The sequence below is a fragment of the Monomorium pharaonis genome, unplaced genomic scaffold, assembly GCF_013373865.1.
Source record: "Monomorium pharaonis isolate MP-MQ-018 unplaced genomic scaffold, ASM1337386v2 scaffold_237, whole genome shotgun sequence".
NCBI classification, from domain to species: domain Eukaryota; kingdom Metazoa; phylum Arthropoda; class Insecta; order Hymenoptera; family Formicidae; genus Monomorium; species Monomorium pharaonis.
This window is the reverse complement of record NW_023415513.1, coordinates 1-18,103: the sequence shown is the minus strand read 5'-3', so window position 1 is coordinate 18,103 and position 18,103 is coordinate 1. Positions and strand designations below refer to the sequence as shown.

Below are 18,103 nucleotides of genomic sequence, written 5' to 3'. Positions count from 1 at the left end.
TTTTGAAACCTTGCCATCTATCATGCAATTTGACGTGGTACAATCGATTCTCTCGAGTTTTGGTCAGTGATATATCATTTTCAGCGGCATTAAAATAGCAGCATCCGATATTTCGACGTACAACCGATGCTCGGATCGTCGGGAAGATTTTCACGATTCCACTCTCCGGCGCTCTTTTCGCCGAAATTTTGCACGGACGTAGCTTTAATGTGATATCGATCCACGTCGTCGAACTCGTCATGAAACGTACGTACGAAACTGACGACGTCACGGGACACGATGGGAAAGCGCCGTGCTTCGAGCAGCTGCAGGCTGTAAGAAGTTTGCGAATCCTTCCCACTGAGTTTAACCTCAATCACTTATGTAACGGAGTTACCGCTAGTATATATATCCAGACAAACCCTCTTTCGTCCACATACGTTAGCCCGGGTACATATTTGTCGGTATCTTCTTGGCCTCTTCGTTGTTCTAACAAGAAGCTTCGGTATTGTCCCTCGCGGAGTAGGATATTCGGCAATTGATTCGACGTTTTTCCTAGCGAAAACTGTAATTAAATTGGGCACGAGCGCGATATTTTTTTTTCTCAGTTGTAAAATTAAATATCTCTGCAATTAATGCTCTCTTCATCATTCAGGCGGAAATTCTGCTGAAATAAGGTTTATCTACAATTATTTCTACATTCTGCATTTCTACCTCTTCTGTTCACGAGACCATTATATTTTACTTTTGATATACTTTTCTGATTTCTCCATTGATATTCTTACCTCTATTTTTCAGTCTATTTGATAATAAGTTAAAGAATGCAAAATATATCTGGGAGAATCTGCTTCCAAAAAGGAAACAAAGTGGCAATATTATTTTCCGTTGAATACACAAATAACGATGGAAGAAGTAGCGCTTGCTTTTTTTCGCTTAATTAAATATTCAACAAAGGAAAGATGTTAATTCTGTCCACTTTAAAAGTTTCCCTTTTTCGATCTGGCGCTTTTTCATTACTTCCAAATTATCTATGTGCAGATGAACACGAAGGCGTAGAAATCGCTGGAAAAGAGTATCGTAATGAAGAGGCTTTATTGAATCCAATTATCCGTCGAGAGTGCGTTCGTCGTCGCTTTAACGAGCATCTGCCTCTTGTGCCTGTGAATATATCGATTCGTTGCAGGGAATATGGAAACGCATATTCGTACTGGATGGGTGCATTACATACTTTATATTTACAGTCTGTTTGATAAGAGTGTCCAGCGAAATTGGAAACCGTTAGACGGAAAATTTCTAACGGCAGCAAATGGAGGGAGTCTTCCTAAAATGTTTTTTAAAGAAAACTTTAGTTATTTAGTATTTAGAAAACCTCTATTGTTCAAGATATAAATCGAAAAAAAAAGAAATGCTTGGACGCAAGAGAATTTGATCCACGCTCGGGGCAACGTAATTTTTTTCCGGCGAAACTTTTTTTTCTTGGACACGTATTCCATCATACGAAGGTCAAGCAGTTATTTCGACAAATTCGATTTCTCTGTCGATCTTTATCTCAATTGTATGCCGTACATTAATGAAAGTACGGCTCCGAGATGCCAAACAATTACTGATAACAGTGATAATGAAGGTGACTGAGCAAATTATTAATAATAAAGCATCATCACGGTTTTTACCAAGCAGTATACGTGTGTATTTTTCTTTTCAATTTATTACAATAGTTTTTGAGTTATGCCGTACACGCTTTCATCAAACAACTGTATCTCGACGTTCCGCATCGATCCTTTATAACAGAGAACCTATAGCCACCGTCCATAACGTGTGCGTACATATAGATATAAATTGTTTCAGAATTTCTCGAGTGTCTCTCTTTGCAAAAGTTATGAAACTTTAACTTCCGGTTTGTAATAACGATCTATGCATGCAGTCCGTGCGCATGCATCAGCTTCAGCGCAATCGAAAATGTGATCAGCAATGAGCCATCGTCGCCGGGTGTTGAAATATCGCTCTCGCTCTTTTTTCGATGCTGTCGAGACAGTAATTACGCCGATGCATGGCCGACACGACACAACGCCTCGACGGACGGCATGGAGCGATCGTAATGACGCAGTAAATGAATATTTCCGTGCCGTTGTGACAGAATAGAAAAATGGCAGCAGATACGAGGGGGGAAAATTGTTAGTCGACGGTGAACGCGGGCTACCAGCACGAGAGTAGCTGTGTTCTCTGTGGGGTGTATGTAAATTTAATTGCCGTTATTCCAATGGTGTTTTAGGGCGCGCATTCTTGCTTATCATATCCTCACGACTGTGCAAACGTTGTGCACCGCAATTCTCATTTGTTACAATGGGAAATGTAATTTTTATCGTCGCCGTGTTATCAGTTCGGAATATGAAGTTAAATAAATTTTCGCGATGTTGTATCAAGAACTTGTACTCTGTGTGTAATAAACATTCGAAATCGAACAACGTTTCGCGAGACGGAGAGTAGCAGCTTAAAGGGAAACTCGAGGGTGAAAATATTCGGAATTCTGACCATTCTTCGGCGCTTCATCGATCCTTCTTCGCAGAAGGATACTTCCAACTTCGCGCGGAATCGTCCTTCGAGAATTCCGTTCGTTCAAGGTTTCCAAGACAAATCCAAGAGAAGGTTGAACGACGACGGAACGAAGCGGCCCCTCCCCCTCCTTCCTTCCCTTTGTCCCTTCGTTCGCATCAGAGAAGCGAGGAGGGCGCGGTTCCATTTGTTTCGTTTCCCGCGAACGCTCCATTAGCGAGAACATCGGCTATCGGATCGTACAATTCTTTCGGTCGGAGTTTCAGTTTCCAAAAGCGGGGGGGAAAACTAATACCGGACGGTTTGCTCTAACAGTTTGGCGTCTATTTCGGTGTGCAAGTGCGACTGTTTCGAGACCGTTCCGACGATTAAAGCGGGCGTCCACTTAGCGGTCACGTGTGATTTTCCGAAGCCGTACAGAATATATCCGATCGAAATTTATCCCGGCATTTCGCCGTTTGCTAATTACTCGGGAGAATGGCGTCGTTTAATATAAGTTTATCGAGCGAAAACGGAAGAGACGGAAAATCCAGCCGGCAGCTCTCTGGCGCTCGTACTTTGCAAACATCTTCCGCGATACTCGTATATTTACAGAGTTGCATTAAGATCGTGATACTATTCTGAATCGTCCGATAGCCACTTGCCCGGCGGAAAACTAAGGTTTCCTTTTAAACTTGCAGCTCGTACGATGGCGCGACGCGGGGAGGATGCGGTGGTGCGCATTGTACAAGCGGGGGTTGGAGCGTCGATGATTTACAACGTGCGGAGCGAGGACGAAGGAGGCTCTTCCCTCCACTGTAAGAGGGTTAAACGCTAATTAAATCGGAAGTAATTAACGAGGGCGTTTGACCGAGCGAGCGATTAAACGGGGGGTTTACGTACTTGCGCGTCGACACGGACGGTTTCCGTGGAGGAATCGTTCGTGGATTTTACGACGATTTCAAACTCTCTCTCTCTCTCTCTCTCTCTCTCTCTCGTAGACAGAAATTCGAGGCGAGCTGCGCGACGAACTCTTCTCCCCCGGTGAGCATTTGTTCGTGCAAATATGCCCCGGCTGATGGGAATCTACCGATGATTAATCGACCGGCGGCAGCGGTGGCGCGGCGGCCCCGTCTAACGCGCGCGGCCTTTCCAGGAAAATAATCGCGCGACCCTCCTTTTATTGTCAGATCGACCGCTCGATGAAAATGTTATTTACCGCTGCCAGATGATTACCTCTCGTGTCAGCACTGGTGCCGTCTGGCGAAATGGGGATCTTGATAGCGCATCCGATCACGACCGCGAGGAAATATCGCGTAGCGTTCTCTAATCTACGGATTATATATGTACATATTCTCATATTCGTTTGAGCAAAGAAAAATAAGAGGAGAAGGAAAGGCGGAAAGGGCGGCGGACGTAGAGGGACAGTTCGAGCGAGCGCGAGTCTGGGACGCGCGCCGTTTACGTTGTAACAGTACTCGAGAAGTTGTTACCAGGTGCGGGTGGCACAAGCGTTGTAAGCTAATAAGTTGTCGGTGTAATAATTCTCGGGAGTTGGTATTAAACCGGCTTGTCTTGCTCGCGATAATCCCTGTCTGTCGCGACTAATGTTAGGAGTTTCTGAAAGGCAATCAACTGTATCAAGATCCTCCTACTTTCATAAAATTGGAGAAGACTTGCGTTACGCTTCGCGCGCTTATCTATTTGATGACCGGCAAGAAAACGGCATGAAATCCCGGAGCGACGAATCGTGCGCTTTTGCGTCGGCCCTGCCGGCGATTTTACCACGCGCAAGAAAGGCAGCCCGGCAAGCGGGATGAAAAAGTCTGAGTGAATTTGCGGGATATTTTTACCCATCACGGCGCTCTAACCAATCCTACTTATCCTAAAAGTCTCTGGCGGAGGGGAAGAAGATTTTCTCTAATTGTAACGAAGAGTTAATAACGTTTCTCTTTTACAGCAACTCCCCGGCATCTTTATTTATTTTTTGCCGCGCTACTACAACGAAGGTGTCAGAAAGTTTTGTGCTTTTCTTTTAAATAAAAATTGCAAACTGCTGCGATTAGAGAATGATCGACAAACCATTTACGTTCTACGCCCTTATCGACGGTCCCGTTCATTCGTGCCGAACGAACGACGGCGACGCTCGGTCTTACTTCCCGCGCGAGAAATTTTTCACGGGAAATAACGAAGGTCGTCGTCTCGCAGTGTGATGGTTAACGGAGCGAAAATTGGCACGGGACGACGTCGCGTACCGTTTGAGATTCTCTTAGGAAGATTGCCTTTTGCGACCATCGCTCCGACTCCTCCGCGGAGGTTCCGATGTTATCGTCGTATCTCGATAAAAAACAAAGGACCTCGGAGGCGTAATGAAAAAATATCGGCGTTTGCGGGTTACGGAGTGATAAGAGACGCGGGAAAGAGAGTGAGAAGAGCGAATGGAGGCGCGAACGGCGAAGGGGAACGAATTTAAATCGACCCCCGGGACGAGGGGGGTGGGACACAGCTCTCGCGGATAGTCGCTAACGACAATGGTGACCAGGGGGGGGAGGTTTTCGGGGATTGGGGGCAGCCGGGCATTCCGCCGTATAAAACGAGTCGGACTTAGTGCAGTATCCAGAGTTAGAAAAAGCAAAAGCAATTAAGATAGTTACTTGGTTATGAGACAAAAAGACGAAGCGGAACGAAGGTAGGAAGGTAATTACCGTGGTAACGGCTTGCCTCGACCGTGTGACCGTATCTCGCGGAGCGTGGTAGCTTCTGGGGAAATTAGTGCTGGAAAAATTCATGCCCGCGGAAGATTTGCGTAAATTAATTTACGGCGTACCGAGCCGGTCTCCTACCTACGGGAAAAGAGGATGAAATTCAATTTTTAGGTCGGCCTTTCGCGCGACTCGGCCGCAGGTCGACGATGCTGATTGTCGCGGCTTCTGCCACGGCAACGTTAAAACGATACGTTTAACGCGTCGTGAAATAAGGACGACAAGATGCACCGGATACCCCGGAACTACCGAGGAATTTCACGAACCGAGGAATTTCTATGAACAGACAGGGCACACACTTTTTTTTTTTTTTTAATTAAATTCACTACTCTCAGGCGTTAAACGATTCGTTCTATTATTTAAAAGGGACGCCGCTATTAAACCACCGTTGTAATATTCCTACTCCTACGTGGAGTGAGTTTACGTGGCTCGCGCTTTCTTTCTGAATCCCGCCGGAGACTTGCTAAACAGAATTCGAGATAATGGGTAGGTTCTTTCACGACGTCGGCGAAAGGGATAGCTGCTTGAAAGGCTCCTATTTCGCCGACATGGAGACGCGCATTAAGTTCCCTCCTAATATTCCTATAGCATTAAAGCAAATTTCAAGGCCCATGCGGGATTCAAGATGCCGTTTGCTTCCACTGATCCCCCTAGGGAAGTATAACGAATATCGCTTTGTAAGGAATAATTAACGAGCGCACTCGAGAGCGCCGTATAAAATAATTGGCCGACAGTTCGCAGTCGGCGAACGTAAATATATATTCTTACCTTTTCCACGAGTCTCGCTGCGAATCGAGACATTACGGCAGGATTTGTTTGTCATAATTAACATTAATTTCCTCAGCGATTCAGCGATCTAATGGGAAAAACGTTCAATGCGCGCCGTGAAATTTCGAAAAATTACCACGTCACGTGTAGCCCTCTTTCATCCTGGGGGAAAGGAGAAATTTATGGTTTTTCGTAAGCATGGCGGCGGTAATCGGTATGGAAACTTTTTACGACGTACTTTTGATAAAGTTCGAGAAGTAACGAGGCGCGTTCGGCTGCCGCCGTTGCCGCTGTTGCTGCAGTTGTTCGGAAACTCTCGCGTGCGGAGCAGCTTCTTTTTCCTCCCTCCTCGAAGATACGACGGTAGAATCGCGTGCGAAATTTCATTTCCGCGCTATGGGGGAGGACGCGCGCAAGTCGAACGCGATCAAAACCGCACCGCCGCACGATCGGGGATGAACGCGATGTATTTTTCCGTCACGACGATCGTCGCGCGGCGGCGCGGGCGTTATCCACCGTCGAGAAACTTTCCACATTATGTTAACTTACGCGCGAAATGGACCACCCGAGTTGAAGCGTCACGTGAGGGTGGGCGACACGAAGTTTGGAAACGCGCTCCGCGTGTGTCTCGCGGAGATCCTCGTCCCATTTCGCTCGCTCTCTCTCTCTCTCTCTCTCTCTCTTTTGCTTCTCTCCTTCTCCTCATTCCCTTCGCGCAGTTAAATTATATCGATTACACTTCGAAGTTCGCACGGAGTACTGTATGCACACGTATAAGCGCCGGAGCGCGGCATCTTTCTTCGACTGCTATTATTTTACTGCACAGCTCTCGCGCACGATCGACGTCTCTAAAACACGGGCTTTCGAGCGCGAATCGCGTCGACGAAGGAGAGATTAGTTATTAGCTCGTGAAAATTTACGACGTTAATATTCCGAATTCGCGACGAAATGGCGTGCGAAATTATGCGAGCAACCGGAAACCCTTTTGTTCGATTCTCTCGATATTATCGCTCGATAGCGATCGCGAATTCGGCTCGCGGGAAGGAGAGATGTCCGCCTTTGTCCAGGAATTTCTTTCGCGGCCTTTTTTTTTTTTATGTTCTGTTTTTCATCGTCAACCGCCGTACGCCAAAACACGCGCGATTACGGTTTTATTTTCTTGGGCAATCTGCCGTGTCGATTTTACGAGCGCCCTGCGACCGCGAATGCCTCGTCGAAATGTCGTCGCGGGCACAAACGACGGGTGATTCTCGTTGACGGAACCGATGCGAACGCGTTACCGTTATCGCGCGATCGCGTCCACGTTTATGACGTTTTCTTTTCTGTTCCCCTTCGTCACTTTTTGCTGCCCCCTCCCTCTTGTCGCGCATCGCGCGGCGGCTATCGGAACGATCGACGTCGTTAACAGTTGCAGATTACTTTCCCGCTGCGCGTTCTCTCGCTGTGTCGCAGCAACGTTCATTTCGACCTGCATTTTCGTTAATCTTCCCTGCGCATGTTTTTTTTATTCGTAGAAGCGCATTTCGTCGAAAGCTAATCGAGAGCCAACGTGGTTTGCAACATACTCCTTACGGTTTCGTGGATTGGCGATGAAACGCAACGACGTTAACCGTAAGGGCAAGTGCATGTAGTTCGAGTTTTTACAGGTATATGGGAAGCTTTGAGGAGCAATGTATGCTTTAAAATTCCGTTGAGGTATCTTCCGACACGAAACGTTTCCCAGTCGACTCATTTCGTGAGCAACTTAGACGTTACGTTTGAAGAAATTTACTTTAAAACTGAATCGATATCATACATAAATATATATATTGTATAATTATATATATGCAACGCACACATAGAGAGGACGAGCAAACGTATTGGTTCGATAAAATATCTTGAGAAAAGACATTAAAATTGTATGTGTTTTTTAATACAATTACTCTAATTCTGCATGTAAAAATATTAAGGTAAAGTTATGAAAAAATCAATAGTCTACAAGATATTTTATATTTTTATGTCGAAATGTGCCAGAATAAAGTATAAACTTTTATAAACGGTTTTTTGGTAAATCTATCTTAGTACTTTTATATAGAAAAATCATATTATATTTAAAGAAAATCGTATAATTTTCTTTTGAAAAATTGAAATGATGCTTGAAGAGTTATGTTTTTCGAAAATTAATTTTATTTGTTCCCTTTCGTATACATAGAACATGTCATTTTTATTTGAAAATATTTTTGTAAAGAGCTTCTTGTTTTATTATTAACATTCTTACCTAACGTGAAACATCCTGTATATATATGTGTATATATATGATAAGACAGCCATCCGCATTCATGACTTCAAGAAGGAAAATGAACTATGTAATTAATTTTCGATATATATTTATAGTACGAATTTCTGTGCTAAGGGAAATTTGTAATCGACATATTAGATATTTAAGAATATTTATATTGAACAATTTGATTTGATTTGATATTTCATAATTAATAAGTAGCCGCGTTATTTAATTCAATGTCTTATTTTAAACTATCGGAATGAGTTATGATGGGTTTATTGATTAATGAGCTAAAATGGGAGTCTTTGGCACATTTTATAAGAGCACTTTATTGATTATGAATGTCATTATCATGAAAAAATCTCATTTATTTTGACAGAAACGTATATCCGAAAAATATACGACGATCAAATCTATCAGTTTCTCTTTGATACAAAACGGCTAGATTTAAATAATTTTGACGAATCAGGCCATCAATCAAATAAAATTGTTATTCGTGAAAACGCAATCAGAATATCCCTTTTACTTTAAAGATTAAAGAAATAAAGTGGAGGGAAGAGAGAGAGAGAGAGATAAACATTTTGCTATAAAAATAAATATAAGAAATATAGTCAGCGAGGCAAAATGTATTTTGCATTTAAATTTTAAAAAGGAATCAAAGAAAAGAAAACGAATGGAATAATTCAATAGAATGTGAAGAGAAAATTCATCGCGAGAATTTTCGAGGATCTAGGAAATATTATTTTGCAACAAATTTGTTATCAAATTTAGGCAAAGGTGGATGAACGGGGACGTCGTCGTGTAGTTATACGTCCAACGATGTAGCTCAAAGGGCGAGCTGTGATTTACGTCGCGATCGTAAGAGAAAGAGACCGGATACGCCAAAGGAGCATGCTTGGCAAGGTTCGAACTTGCACTTTATGCACGTATGAATACGTACGCGTGATCCGAATACCGTTTTGCGGGATCCGCGTAGCGTAAGCTTTCCGAGGGCTTTCCAGAGATTGCGGAGGGAATCCCTTCGTGAATTACCTCACGATGACCTACCGCATCGTGATGTCCGGCGCGCGGTTTCGCCACGTACGATCGACAGTTCGCCCCGCGATACAGGAGAGCGCACATATCCACACGCGGTACATATACGGTGTGTCTGTAGTGCTTACGAAATCACGCGCGAACTCCCGGTCTGTCGTCCGTTCGTGCATGGATTTTCATAGATTTTCCGCGGACAACTCGGTGTTTCCGTGGTTGGTGCCGGAGGAAGAGAACGACATAGCAATGCGTGCGTGGCGGGAGCACGTTCGCGGGCGTGTATGTACATCGACGGTACTCCCGGTTGGAGGGGAAAAAATTGAACTTGTTAGAAAGAAAATTGGATGCCTAGGTACTCGGCGATTCTCTGCGATGCAATATGGCGTAACCGTGGGCTTATTCTCGCGTGTAGTAGTAGCTAGGGCGTCGTATATTTTGCAACGCAAATTACGATCCGGCGCGGCCGCGTGAAATTTTAAAAGTCGATCGGAAGCTATCCCGCCACGATGTTGGCGGTACTAGCGCGTGCATTAATCCCTTCAAGTAGATTCCAAGCGTTTATCCGCGAGCGGACTGCGAAGCAGTTTGCCGTTATGCGCAACAAGATCACTCTTTGTGCCGCGCGTTTAAGAGTATTGAAATTTTTCATGGAACATGAGAAAGTATGCGTGCAAGAAGAAAAATTGACGCGATCGACAACGCGGGCCTGTGGCGGTCAGAATTTTTTTTTTTTTTTTTACATCCGGTCTTACGAGGAACCAGGAGTGACATGCTGTAAAGTAGAAGGATCGGTCGTCCGGTCATTCACAGATTTTATTCGCTCCGCGTTGAAATTGTCCTGACGCAGGTGAATCCTGAACGTTAGACCTAGATACGTTTCCACGATTCTCATTCCTGCCGCAGCCCGGCGATCGCGTTTGTTTTTATTGCAACGATAACGTTCGCCGAGTACGACGAGTGTAACGAAAGGATCTATGTCCGCAGATGCGATGAATTCGTTGGTGGAGGACGTCGTCGTGGAAGCGGGGAAGAACGTCACGTTAGGCTGTCCCGGGGTGACGGAGGATTCGCTGGTGTTGATGCTCGAGTGGCGGGCAAACGGAATGCGGCTGCTCGAGTACAAGAGCAGAAGCACGACTGTCGTGCGGCGAACAGAACAGAACAGAATGTCCCTGTCGTTGAAAAATTATTCGCTGCAGCTGCATCCCGTCACCTCCTCCGACAGCGGTATGTACGAGTGTCTCGTGAACAACCGGAATGCGCCGGAAGCTGTGATCAAGCTCATCGTGCGAGGTAAGTGGTGAAATGTTTTTAATCGCTTTCCGTCTCTCTTGCGCTTCCCGTAGATGTGTACTTTCCGTGGGAATAACCCCAGTTGGATGATACAGAACGCTGACGTTTATTAACAACGGAAGCTCCTTTAATCCGAACTCACGTCACATTAAGGGGTATATAACATTAGATCCAACGGCTAAGAATAGATAAATCAATACTTTTTTAATTACTTTCAGCTTTCTTTCAATTATTTTATATATAGGGTATGGCACATATTCTAAAAAAGAAAGTTTATTAATACGCTCTTTAAAAATCTGATAAAATAACCGCTCTATAATAAAACAGTCTCGTTTTTTATTTATGTACTACTTGCAAATTTCTCGCGTCTGCTTTCGATTTGGTCTGTCGCGTTCGCTCAATTCAATCGTCTTCCTTATCATTCCTAAATCTCATCGCGTCTCGTCTTATAACATTTTCGCTTTTCTCTAATTATAATTAATTATCGTATTTTGTCGTTATTTCTCCTTATTCGTATTTATTTCTTATTGCTCACACAATCACGTACTTAAATTTGATTATCTAATGATTCTCTTAATTTTTAAACGGTTTACACATTTCTGTCTATACATCGCTCGATAAAATTTTTCATATTTATGAAAGTGAGTTTGAATTAAATAATGCAACCGTGTGTATTTTTATTATAATTAATCTTAAAAGAGAAATTACAAAATGATAAAATTTCCCACAATATATGAGATTTAAGACTCTTTAGTTTTTAGTCCGAATGTCATTAGTGAATTGAAAACTCGTTCTGTATCGTACTAAAGCCGTTTGGTACTGCACAATAAGGTCCATCTAGACGGTTACGTTGCACTTTTGGTTTCATTACTCGGGAGATCTATCTTCGTTAAATTTATAAATTCTGCTTATCACTTATAAACTTTGAGCACATTATTAATTAACTTACGGGATACCGCTGTGAACATTGGATAACATCTCTGTTATTTTAAACAAATTGTTTTAAATATTTGTTTTAATACTTTTTAAAAATATTTTATATTAATAATAATTAAATCTTAGTTTTTTCATTATGAAAAATAACACTATCTAGTTTTACTTTTAGTAACATCAGTGACAATAACGTATAGTTATACATTATAGATATTTCCTATTGTATCTGATCGAAGGAGATATAAAAGTTCGAATGCGATTCTTCTTCTGTCTTAGTGAGTTAAAAAAGAGAAAGAACTTACTTGCCGCTCTTATATTGCCTTTAGCTCCGTTAGCTAATATATGTATATATTATATATATTATATATATTATATATATATATATATATATATATATATATATATATATGGAAAGAATTTTCCGATACACTGGGATTTCTTACAGCTCTACAATTTTATTTTCTCAAGTTCTTGAAATCAGAGACAAATATTAAATCGATCGCCTACTTATTTTGCATTAAGAGAAAATATCACTTTAACCGTTTTTAAGTAACATTGAAAGGAAAAACGAAGAAGCTCCAATAATAAAAACTAGTAGAGATGTGCGAATCAAGGCTTTTGACGCTAAATCAAATTGAATTGAATTGATTTCTTTGTTCGAATCCGAATCTAGCCGAACAAAATTTTATCTGAATCGAGTCAAATCAAATCGAATTGTTTAGACGTTAACTTTGTAGATAATTGTGCTGGTTTATTTAGGTGTACATTATTCGGAGCGCTGCGAGTAGCGATCGAGGCTCCACGCGAGCGAAGGTCAAGTTACATAAAATTTGTTAATGACACTATAATTATTACTATAAACTTATATTATTAATACTGGTTTTTCCCTCTCACAACTTAATAACTTAAATTAATTTGTTCAGTAGCGGCTCAGCTAGGCTAACGTTGTTCTCGACAAATTGTTCTATACTGATTTTACTCAGGGACCGGTAAATTCTTCCTTCTCAAATTCTCCCCTCCCTGCAAGGAAACAGCGAGCCGCTTTCACGCATGCAAAGCGTGACTTCATGTTCGCAGTCACAAGTTAAATCTCAACATCCCGCCCACCATTAATGACAATTAATCCTTACAATTTTATGATAGGCATGGATGCATTGCCGCGTCGGATACAGGAAGTTTACACAATTTGTTGATGGATCGCTTACAGGTTCCATTTGCTGTTTTCAGAGTTACGACACGCACTTTATTGTCAGTTCCCTTATGGGTTTCTATAACCCTTCCTAATTTCCATCTTAATGGTGGCGCGTTGTTATCTTGAATCATAACAATATCATTGATTAACAAATTATTTCGCTCGCTAGTCCATTTAGTCTTACCCTGCAGAGAGTTAAATACTCCTCTACTCCACCGTTTCCAAAAATCTTGCGCAATTCTCTGAACCGCCTGCCAGCGATCGAGTCGGTTAATTGGCACATCGGTCACGTCGATGTCCGGAAGAGCAACCAGCGGACCACCTATCAAAAAATGTCCTGGTGTAAGAGGTTGAAGATCCGCGGCTGTCGATGGCATCCGGCAAATCGGACGCGAATTCAAACATGCCTCAACCTGTGTTAATGCTGTACTTAACTCCTCGAACGTTAATAAACTTTCTCCGATGACACGCTTTAAGTGAAATTTGCACGACTTCACGCCGGCCTCCCATAGTCCTCCCATGTGAGGAGATGACGGAGGAATAAATTCCAATCCACATTATTCGGAATGCAAAATTCATCCATTATTTCACGATTTTCCTTTTCGACTAACTGATACATCTCGGTAAGCTCGCCTTTCGCCCCGACGAAATTTGTTGCGTTATCACAATAGATCCGCTGAGGGTAACCCCGACGTCCGGCGAAACGTCTCAAAGCGGCTACAAAGGACGCCGAACTAAGATCGCTGACCGCCTCGAGATGTATTGCTTTGGTTGTAAAGCATACAAATAGTGAGATATAAGATTTGTTCGTTTTTCTTCCACGGCCGCGATTGAGTAGCGTTGTAATAGGCCCGGCAAAATCTACTCCGATTACAAAAAACGGTCGTTTTGGCGTTACTCGGTCCGCGGGCAATTGTCCCATAACTTGCGATAACAGCCTTGGTTTATTGCGGGAGCAAGTTATGCAATTATGTACAATCCCCCTTGCGATGTTTTTTCCCTTGAGTGGCCAATACTTCTCTCGAATCGAATATAACAATGCTTGTGGACCTATATGCATCAATCTTCGGTGTTCTCTCTCTCAAATAACATTTGCGTAAATTATTATTCGACGGTAAAACAATTGGATGTTTAGTTTCAAATGGTAACTGTGAATTCTGAATCCTACCGCCCACCCTGAGGACTCCCCTTTCATCCACAAAGGGACTAAGCGATAGTAAATTGCTACTAGTTGTAATTGGCTTTCTCGCTACTAATTTAGCCGTCGCGTCGGCAAAATGAGTTTTTTGTATTCGCTATAATTAACAACAGGTGCGCGTCACGAATCTCGGCTGTGGAGATGTGTCCAAACTTACGTTTATCATGCTTCAATCGCGCGTTGCGTCCGAATCTGACTATCCATGCCAAGACTCGTTCGACCTTAGATAAGGAAGAGTGACCTCTTAGCAAGGAATCTATGACGGAAGTTTCATCGCCGGTGCTCACGAAAACTCGATTAACCGACTTCTGTTCCGACTGGATAAATTCTTCATCCTCCTTGGTAAGACTTAGCGACTGTGCTTCTCGCCGTTTACAATCCGCAAAACGCGACAGCCAATTCGGACCCTCCCACAAATTTTACTCTGTCTTAAAGTCGTCAAGTCAGTACCTCTTGAAATTAGATCCGCGGGATTTTCACCTCCGTCGACGTGATGCCAATACTCGGGCCGAAGAACCGACTGTATTTCGGCTGTTCGATTGGAAACGAATGTTTTTTTGACGCGACGGATCGCCGGCGATCCACGCAAGAGCTATCGTAGAGTCGCTCCATGCATGCACTTCGTCGAGCTTGATCTTGATGGCTCGTTTCACACCCTGAAGCAATCTAACCAGGACAACAGCGCCACACAATTCGAGCCTCGGCAATGTAATGGTCTTACTTTTGACCGGTGCCACACGCGATTTTGAACATAACAAAAGGGAACTCGATCCACCGTTGCCATCGCTCGACTGCAAGTAAATGCAAGCTCCATAAGCTTTCATTGACGCGTCGCAAAATGCATGTAAACAGAAGCGCATCGCATTGGGGCATTGAATGACTCTGCGCGGTACGCGGATCGAACCGACCCCACGCACATCCTCCACATACGCATCCCATGCCTTACGAAGATTGTCTGTCAATGGTTCGTCCCAGTCCAAATCCGACACCCACGTTTCCTGCATAATTAGTTTTGCTCGAGTCAATATAGGACCGACCATCCCAAGCGGATCAAACAATCTTGAAATCGTTGAGAGAACCTCACGCTTAGTTGAAACGGGACTCTTCACAAAATCCATTGAAAATTGAAACATGTCCGCCTTCGGACACCAATTTAATCCTAACGTCTTTATAGTGCCCGACTCGATCGCTAGCGCTGACGACTCCTCCGCTCGATTGTTCGCTCGCAAGTCTCGTAGTAATTTTTCGCTATTTGTACGCCATTTGTGAGGCCTAAATCCTCCCTTATTCAGCAATGCCTCAAGCTGTGCAACTAGCTCTACCGCTTGATTTTCGCAATCGACTCCCGTTATGATATCATCAATGTATAGATCATTCAATAATACTCCTGATGCATTGCTGAATTGAGCACACCTTCGTCCCTCGCTAACTGCTGCACGCAACGAACAGCCAAGAATGGCGCGCATGCCTGACCATAGGTAACTGTATTTAGTCTGTATTCGCCTATCGGGTCGCTCGGAGAAAAACGCCATAAAATTCTTTGATAGTCGCGATCATTTGAATGTAACAATATTTGCCGATACATTTTTTGTAAATCTGCGGTAATTGCGACGGCCGGCAGACGAAAACGCATAACAATGTCGATTATGCTATCCTGTAAGGTTGCTCCTACCATTAATGTGTCATTTAGCGAAATACCGGAAGTGGTTTTTGCGGATGCGTCGAATACCACTCGTAGTTTTGTTGTTAGACTTGACTCGCGCACCACGCCGTGATGCGGTAAATATACTGCGTTCGAAGCATTGTCGGTTTCACAAATAGACATGTGATTTAAGTTAACGTATTCGCGCATAAACTCGGCATAGATCGCGAAATTCTGGATTTCTCTGAAATTTACGTTCTAAATACTCTAATCGTTTCACTGCGATGTCTCTCGATCGACCCAACAGACGCTTGTTTTCACGAAAGGGCAGTCGCACGACAAACCGTCCGGACAACGCGTCTCGACTTGTTGTGTTTATGAAATGATTTTCACAGCTTTCTTCTTCCCTAGATAATCGCTTCTTGTTATCGCGGTATTCTTCCCATTCCAAAATCTTTTATCGTATCCTCGATCGATTCCTGCTGAATTAATAAACACCCTTGATCGCTCGGCCACGGACGATCGGTCGCACGACTGACGATCAAATGTGATGTACTGAGCCCGCGATAATCCATCCGAACTTTGTGCTCTGCAAAATCGGCAAACCGTTACCGAGCTCAATTCTCCCGTGGTCTAACAACTGCAAAAAGAATTCGCCACCAATAAGTGCATCGATCTGACCCGGCTTGAAAAATAACGGATCAGCTAATTTAAGATTTTCAGGAATTAATAACTTTGATGATTGGATTGAGAACGACGGCAGATTCTTAGTCACTTGAGGAACTACTAAACATATAAATTTAAATTGAAATTTGACATTCGCGAATGATTGAAAGTCTACAACCGTGATTTATCGTACATTTCATATCGCTCAGCCCCACTGATATGTTCTTGAATGTTTATCTAAATTCAAATTCAATCTCCTGCATGCTGCAGACGTGACAAAATTGAGCTCGCTCGCGCTATCTAATAATACTCGCAATTTAAGATCGCCGCTCGCCGTTGCAACATTCACGATGGCCGTTGCCATTAAGATACGCTTACGCTGGTCCTTAACACGCTGATGGTATGCACCTTCAGATGATCTAAGGTCGATCGTCCTCAACCTGCCCTCGGTACTCGCCATCGAGCAAAGCGTGGCACCAACGGATGCCTCGCTCGAATCCTCTGATGAACTCCTCGTCAACTCCGCCGATGAACCGAGTGGTCCTCTCTTTATGTGACATAGCGTATTGTGCCGCTCGCCGCATTCCCTACAGGAACTGGACCTGCAATGTCTAGAGAAATGATCCGGTCGCAGGCAATTCAGACAAAGTCGCAACCGCTTGATTTCCTTGATTCGATCCTCGACAGACAAATTCAAGAAACCCGCACAACCGTAAATGAGATGCTGTCCTTGACAAAGATAACATCTTCTTCCCGCGTTGTTGTTGCCAGTGCCGCATTGTTTCGTACCTTCGTGCTTGTTCGCTGTTTGTCCGAATTGTCCTTGCCGACACTGTTTCTTGACGTGCCAGTCTCGCTATCATCAGCCGCCCGTCGCAACAGCTGGCTATGCCGCCGAAGAAATTCCATCATTGTACTTGTCGTTATGTTTCCTTATCCTCAATATGTTCTTCCCAGCGTCTTCTAGTCGTGCTGTCCAAGTTCTTCTCGATGAGAAAAATTATTATATCTCCCCATTGGTCTGTGGGAAGCTTCATTGCTTGCAATACTCGCAAATGTTTTTGCACGTGATCCACCAATTCCTGTATCGTGTCCGCCGATTCTTGCCTTATTTTAGGTAGCTCGTTTAGTAAGCATTGCATGTGTCGTTTCTTGATACCCTTTTTGTCGTCGTATCGTTCCCTTAATAATTCCCAGGCAATGAAATAATTGTCTCCAGAGATTTCGATGGACTCAATAATCTTAGCCGCTGAAACCGCTCAATGATCCGACAAGATATTGATGTTTCTGCACGTCGGATAACTCGCTGTCATGAATCAGTGTCTTGAATGTGTCGGAGTATCTCTTCCACTCCTCTATATTTCCATCGAATGTTGGTAATTTCATTGTTGGTAATTTTACATGAGCTTCTCGTACGGACGTGCTTGACGGCGTGTTCACTCTTTCCAGCAATTGACCTTGATGCTCCAGTGTGCGCGCCAGCGTTTCATGTCATTACGCTCAGCTAATTTTTGTATTAGATTTGCTTGTTGTTCCAAGATTTGCATTATTTTTGTATCGCCTGCTGAACCGCGTGTGCCGCTGACCGACGGTTCCCCCGACCGTGGCTTGAGCTTGTCCAATAATTGTGCTAAGGCTGCTTTAGTGCTGTAATATCGTTCATCGAATTCATTGTCTTCGGCCTGATCAGCAGGATCGGCCTCGTCAATGGTCAGGATTTGCTCTGATATTCCCTGGAATCTTGTGTATATTTCTTCCACAGCCTGAAGACGTGCTGTGACCTCCTCGGGCGCTGTCTCAGTCGTGGCCTTGATGATGAAGTTTCTGATGGTAGTCATTTTTCCCTTCA

The 18,103-nt window shown here is 43.5% G+C and overlaps 1 protein-coding gene across 1 annotated transcript; it reads right to left on the bottom strand.

Moving 5' to 3' along the window:
- Window positions 1–13,241: 13,241 nt before the first annotated feature.
- On the bottom strand, window positions 13,242–15,412 carry LOC118648147. Its single transcript, XM_036294436.1, has 3 exons — window positions 14,450–15,412; window positions 14,104–14,353; window positions 13,242–13,513 (listed from the first exon to the last, which is right to left on the bottom strand). The coding sequence occupies exons 1-3, from the start codon at window positions 15,410–15,412 to the stop codon at window positions 13,242–13,244; spliced, it is 1,485 nt and encodes a 494-aa protein (XP_036150329.1).
- Window positions 15,413–18,103: the final 2,691 nt, after the last annotated feature.